Here is a 6,102-nt window from a genome sequence, read left to right as displayed (position 1 = left end):
GGTTGCAGAGGCGGCACTGGCCGCCGCTCAGGCTGCGGCGGAGGTTGTTAGGCTTACAAGTGGTAAGAGGTCTGCTTCGGCTTATGCGAGTAGCAACACCGAACGCCGCCGTGAATGGGCTGCCGTTAAAATTCAGTCAGAATTTCGAGCTTACCTGGTTAGTGTTTTTTTTTTTTATTCGTTTCAATTTGTTTGTTTGCTTTTAATTCAAAACTTTTTAGAACGAGGATTAAAATTAAAACAAATAAATTGTAATATGATTTTAGTAAAATTAGTTGTTATCAAGATTTGTGGTTGGGGAGGGAGAATTGAAGGAGACAACTGACAAGTTGCACAGTAACTTCGCAATCGTAACGAAATGATACCATGGGTTTCAAAACTATCCACTCCTTCGTGTCTGTTAAGTCACTGTCACTCTTTTTTGAATCTTCCATTAATTAATTTTTTGACCTTGTGTCCTCTTCACTTCTCCTGTACCATCAATAATTTGTTCTTTTTTTCATTTTTTTTTAGCTAAACCTCTTGGGGTTTCAAAAAGTGTGTATAAAAGATTGCTTTTTTTTTGTTTTGTTTTTTGGCAGTATCAGCAAAGAAACACTGTTCATTCCAAGGTTTTAAAAAGAAGTATAAACTTTTTTTTTTGACAAACCTCATTTTCCTACCTACCTGGATCCAAATCAATAATTAAAACAAGGAGGGCGGGCATAGCATACTAGAGAGTTGGTTCATCTAAAGTCTTGCTGAACTTAAGTAATGGACTAGGTGAAGTGACTTGTCTTTCTCTACTATAATGGAGTAAGATTTTTTTTCTTCTTATGTTAAGTGTTGTCAAGATTGAGGAAAAGGACTTCCCAACCACCCTGTTTCACTCCAGTTAACTTAACAAAATAATAGCTCATTGGTGTCCATACTAATATTATAATCATCATTAATGGTGATGAATATAGTGACAAGTCTTTAATCTTGTTTCCTGGAGAAATTTCTTGAGACAAGTTGACAATTTTAGATTAATTGGGGTGCAGTGTGCCGCAGCACTTTGTGATTTTAGGTGCAGGTTTAATATAAGTAAATGTTTTTTCAACAAATTTCAGTTGTATATGTAGAGTCGGATAGGAGGAAAATGAGTCTACCTTCAGCTGCTGCCGACAGTATAGATCTGCAACAGGTGCTAATTGAACACTTAAAAGGTTCAAAAATAAGCTGCCTATGGACTTCACTGGATGATACCTACTAGATAAAATTAATATAACTCATGCAGCATGCATGATTCAAGAAGAGGATCAAGCACATTGCTGCTGTTTTTTCTGTTTGCTCCTCATAATTTATTGCCATAGTGCTTTGTATTCAACTATAAAGAATTATTGCTTAACCCACCCTGATGTATGGGATCAAATAAAACTGCAATATCTTTTTGGGTAATACAGAATTTTAATTCATGAGCTAGGCACTGGATGCTACTGGTTAATTGCGATGGCTAAGATTAATTGACATTTTTGTTCTGTGGGGGGCATGTTGTAGGCTAGAAGGGCACTGAGGGCACTTAAGGGACTAGTGAAGCTGCAAGCACTAGTCAGAGGTCGTATAGTGAGGAAACAAAGTGCAGATATGCTCCGACGTATGCAAGCCATGGCTCGAATCCAGGCCCGAGCTTCTGCCAACCGGAATGTAACTTCAGATCCTTCTCATTCCAGCATCAGAGCTTCACGATTTGAGCATCCTGTAAGTATTATATTTTAGAGATGAGCCATGGACAGCCTTGTCTAAACATACTGTAGTCTTGACCTCATGATCTCAGTAAAAGCTAGGGTCTTTTGAATGTTCTTTTGTCGACAAACTATTGTTAATCTTCTTCAACTGGTAAGATCTTGAAGTGTAAATGACTCATGCAGGAATGTTCTTAGACTAAAATGTTGCCTCAATATACTTGGTCAGAGCGACTGTTTACACTGATCAATTTTGAACTTGTACATTGATTGGATTGTATGGTAACCATTTTCTATTTCACCAAAAATCTTGCAGGGCATTGCAACTCCGAGAAAGTATGATCCACAGCAGTATTCATTCAATTGTAAATATCATGGGCCAAACCTGAAGGTAGCACTCACCAGTAATTCTGAATTATATTTTATTTTCTCTTCGCAAACTTCACATGGAAGCATATTCATTCTCAGAGATGTCGGCAGTTCCTAGAAGTAAAAGGGACCTTATTTATCCAGTAAAACTCATTTCAGTTAGATGTCTGCCAATTACAATCATGCATGCATTAATGCATCTGTTTTTTTTCCATATTAAATGCAGAAATCTGGTTCCAAATTGAAACCACATGAGAGCTTGGGTCAGGATAGGTCACATTTGGCTTCACAATATATACATCACTGGATGGAGGAATGTGCAAAAAATGGCTACGGAGATACTTCCCTGAAAAAAAATGGTGGAGATCATGATGAGAGCACTGACAAGATACTTGAGATAGACACATGGAAACCACGTTTACACCCCAAACCAAGTGAGAAAAAATCTCACAATTCACATTATTCATCTTGGAACGACAATGCACACGGAACAAGAACTGTCAACTCTATGTCGAAACATTTGGCAAACCATATGAAACCAAATCCTAGTATATCTTCAGGGGAAGTGTCATCTTTGAGGTCACTGGCATTTTGTCAAGATACTGATCAGCCAGTTGCTTGGACTGTTGAGCACAGTCCTGGAGTACACTCCACATTGTCCAGACCAGGGAGTAGTAGTAGAAGAGGCCCCTCTCCTTCGAGAAGTGAGTGCTCACGAAGCTTGTTTGGGGACTACCTAGGTCACCCCAACTATATGTCTAATACGGAATCATACCTTGCGAAACTTAGGTCGCATAGCGCACCCAGGCAAAGAGTGCAGTTTGAGAAAATTGGTTCGACAAAGTATGTTGATGGACTTGTGGATGCAGATACAAATTCAGAGAAGAGTTGGAGATCACTTGGTAACTTTAGGAACAAAGCAAAACCAGGATCAGGTCTATCAGACCGAGTAGGGACACCTGATCATCGCAGTGCTGTCCGTTCCAGCTCTCCCTTTGGCCCGAGACAATAGAGTGATGCTTCCTTTGACATGCAAAGCAATTTAGTCTTGCTGTACAAATTCTAGTAGTAAAAATCAACCTTGGTCTCAATATGACCTAAGGTAAGTACTTGCCAAGTTGATGACAAGACTTATGTTTGTAGAGTGAAAATAACAGGTTGCTTGGATTGTCTTCTGTTGAGTTACTAAATTTTGCTTGTAACAATGTTGAGTTATTAATTATTGCCTGTGACAATGTTTGATAAAATGTAGTACTACCATTCTTAAATGACTTGTAATATGCCTGATGTACACTATTAATGTGCCATTAAGAACTCTTTCTTTTTTTTTTGATACAAGTAAAGTGAGAAAATTTCATTAAAGGATGCCCATAATTACAGCATCTAAGCAAAAAAGGTAGTTCATGTACAATGAACCTGTGATTACTACTAGACATCTAGATTTAAGTGCTTTTAAAAGGAGAAATGACCCCCTCAAAGCAGTGGGACAGGAATAACTATGAAGGGACCAAAAGAATTGGGAGATTGGTGAGTCACTTTTGCCAAAAGAATAACAATACATATTACTTATTAGCTGATATCCATTTTTGTGATTTGTTGGTCTTATGTTTAATTATTAACTCTTACCAAATACTCAGACAATAAGCTATAGGTTTGTCTTTACAATTGGCGGTTTTTCCTCCCATCAGTCACTTCCCCTCACATGAACTATGCATTCACGAAGGGAATACCTTTTATGTTAGGCTAAAAATCTTTACTTTAAGCTGCCTTTTCGATGACATTAGACCCCAAATAGTTGCTCAATCATTCGTAAAATTGAAGATCCAAAACTGAAATGACAAAAGAAAAGTAGTAATCAATATATTCCCAGAAAGTTTTCATCCCACATACTTTGATTTGGGTCCCATGGATGAAGAAAATGCCCAAAATAATATTCTTTCCATGCTTTTGAACCAAACAGCCCCACAACATGAAGCTGATGCCAATGTTACTTATTACATGAAGATATACAGCTGCACTTTTTACTTTTCTCTTATGCTAATTGTTGAATTACCCAAGTTGGTGATATGCTGACTAAGAAAATTCAAAGCAAGAAGTAGGCAAAAGGTTGAACTAGTTGTTGAATTGGTGGTACCTTGAGACAATTTTGTAGTCCAAAGTAGTAATAGTTTTGTCATTTTTCCTCCTTTTGTTTTTTAGTTTCAAGTAGGATTTTCCTGCTGTAATTATTGACATCCTTTAATGGAATTGTGAGTCAATGGGGAGCAATCTTAAGTATTATTCACATCATACTAGTCATCAGAGGAAGTAAAGACCAACTCTTTGTTTAGTTTCCCTTTGGACAACCATATTAAAAAACAAAATACAAACTGTTCTTGTAAGGTTGCTCGTCTTGATTCGAGTGACCATAAGCTCTCCTTCTTCAGCATCATTTTCCAGACACCAATTTGTCATGAGACGCTGCAAAAAGAAAAGAAAAGGATTGATAGGACGTTGTACTGAAAGTCTGAAACTATATACCACCAAAGGTTGTGGTGAATGGCTGGATTCTCTCATCCCTAAATGAGATGTCTCGTGTAAAAAGTTCTTTGTAGAATACACTTTAACCCCCTTATTGGTCCTAAAAAGAAAAAAAAAGGAACTGCAAAGTATTTGGCGGTAAGAAACTGATGGTAGTCTTACTATTCACAATCAGTGTTAGGGTCAATGGTAAAACCAAGAGAAACACCACAGAAACCAGGCAGAGTGGCAATGGCAGTAGCATTTGGATTGCAAGTAGTAATAAGATCCATCATGCATCTACAGACAGACTGGCGAGTCTGAATGCCAGTGGAGCTAGCTACGGTGCTTAGAGTCGTCATAGCAATGCAGCATGGTGCACCTGGAATTGTATCTGGTGTGCCATAGTTCACGAAGCTGGCGCATGCTGATACCAGTGATGTCACTCGTCATCAGCTGCAGCTTTGCGAATTATTAAGGCAACCCTGAAAACCATCACCATCCAAAATACAGATTCATCTTCAGAATAGTTGCAAGTTGCAACTGATATAATAGAATCTCTTCTACTTGTATTCAAAATAAACATGAGGGTGATTGTGTGTCCATTTCATCTAGGTTGCATGACAGAGTTGTCAGGTCCATCCAACACTGGACTCTTAAATATGTAAATAGATATTAAGTTTAGTACCTTACTAGTATTTCTTTTGTCTTTGTTCTGCTAATTCTTTCATCTTCTTTTTGTTATGTTTGTTGCTGAGATGAAAGAAAGGAAATTAGCAGAACAAAGACAAAAGAAATACTAGTAATGAAACTAGATATTTAGTGGTAAAAACTAGAAAGAAGAAAACATGCTAAAAGAAACAAATGATTTAACTACTGCTCTACAGGCTTTGTGCTAGCATCTCTAGTTACTGTCCATTTAGAGGTTTGAACACAGCTGAGGTAGTGACACCAATGGCCATGATCATATCCATTAACCCCTCGGAGCAGCAACACCAGTCCGGCTATAATTAATGCAATGATTCCATCCTATAGTTTCTAATAGAAACACTGTCTGAACCTTTCTTTCGATTGAGGATGTAAAATTGGACACTACAACAATTGTTTTGGAATCCATTACCACCTTGTTAGTGTAAATTGACAAAAAGGATGCTACCCAGATATGCACAGCCAAGAAGATTTGAGGGAATCTTGAACCAAGCCTTTAGCTTATGCTCAGGGATTGATTATTAAATATAGGGAAAAGGGTCTGATATACCCCTCAACTTTGTCATTTAGAGCTGATATACCCCTCGTTATGAAAGTGGCTCATATATACCCCTACTTATATATAAATGGCTCACATATACCCTTTTCCTCTAACGAAAATGAAAAAAATTAATTTCAGCTTAGTTTTTTTATTATTTAAAAAAATAAATATAATCCCATATGAGTATATTTAATCCTCCTCAAACATTTTTTTTTTTTTAACATTTTTTTTTCAATGACTAATTTAGATTTATTATTTTGATGGTCAAAAATATTTATGTTT

The 6,102-nt window shown here is 37.2% G+C and overlaps 2 protein-coding genes across 2 annotated transcripts in view; one reads left to right on the top strand and one right to left on the bottom strand.

The window, feature by feature from the left end:
- LOC102581442 (protein IQ-DOMAIN 14) overlaps positions 1-3,368 on the top strand; it is a 3,755-nt gene extending 387 nt beyond the window's left edge. Inside the window, exons 2-5 of the mRNA XM_006353285.2 lie at positions 2-157; positions 1,519-1,719; positions 2,020-2,094; positions 2,299-3,368. Coding sequence (XP_006353347.2) covers positions 2-157; positions 1,519-1,719; positions 2,020-2,094; positions 2,299-3,084 — 1,218 coding nt within the window. The 3' untranslated portion in view covers positions 3,085-3,368. The remainder of the gene's footprint in view (position 1; positions 158-1,518; positions 1,720-2,019; positions 2,095-2,298) is intronic.
- A 1,385-nt stretch (positions 3,369-4,753) lies between these two features.
- On the bottom strand, positions 4,754-5,545 carry LOC107061645 (putative non-specific lipid-transfer protein 14). The gene is made up of 2 exons (XM_015311269.1): positions 5,484-5,545; positions 4,754-4,988 (listed from the first exon to the last, which is right to left on the bottom strand). The coding sequence occupies exons 1-2, from the start codon at positions 5,543-5,545 to the stop codon at positions 4,754-4,756; spliced, it is 297 nt and encodes a 98-aa protein (XP_015166755.1).
- Positions 5,546-6,102: the final 557 nt, after the last annotated feature.

Source organism: Solanum tuberosum, unplaced genomic scaffold (assembly GCF_000226075.1).
Source record: "Solanum tuberosum cultivar DM 1-3 516 R44 unplaced genomic scaffold, SolTub_3.0 scf00154, whole genome shotgun sequence".
In the NCBI taxonomy this organism is placed as follows: Eukaryota; Viridiplantae; Streptophyta; class Magnoliopsida; order Solanales; family Solanaceae; genus Solanum; species Solanum tuberosum.
The sequence above is the reverse complement of the archived record's forward strand: the minus strand, read 5'-3'. Positions and strand labels throughout refer to the sequence as shown.

Excerpts from the sequence above, each read along its gene's own strand:
- LOC107061645 (XM_015311269.1), bottom strand. The coding sequence starts at position 5,545 with ATGGATATGATCATGGCCATTGGTGTCACTACCTCAGCTGTGTTCAAA. Across the intron at positions 4,989-5,483 it reads TTCAAACCTCTAAATGGACA|CTTCGTGAACTATGGCACAC; the intron begins GTAACTAGAGAT and ends AGCATGCGCCAG.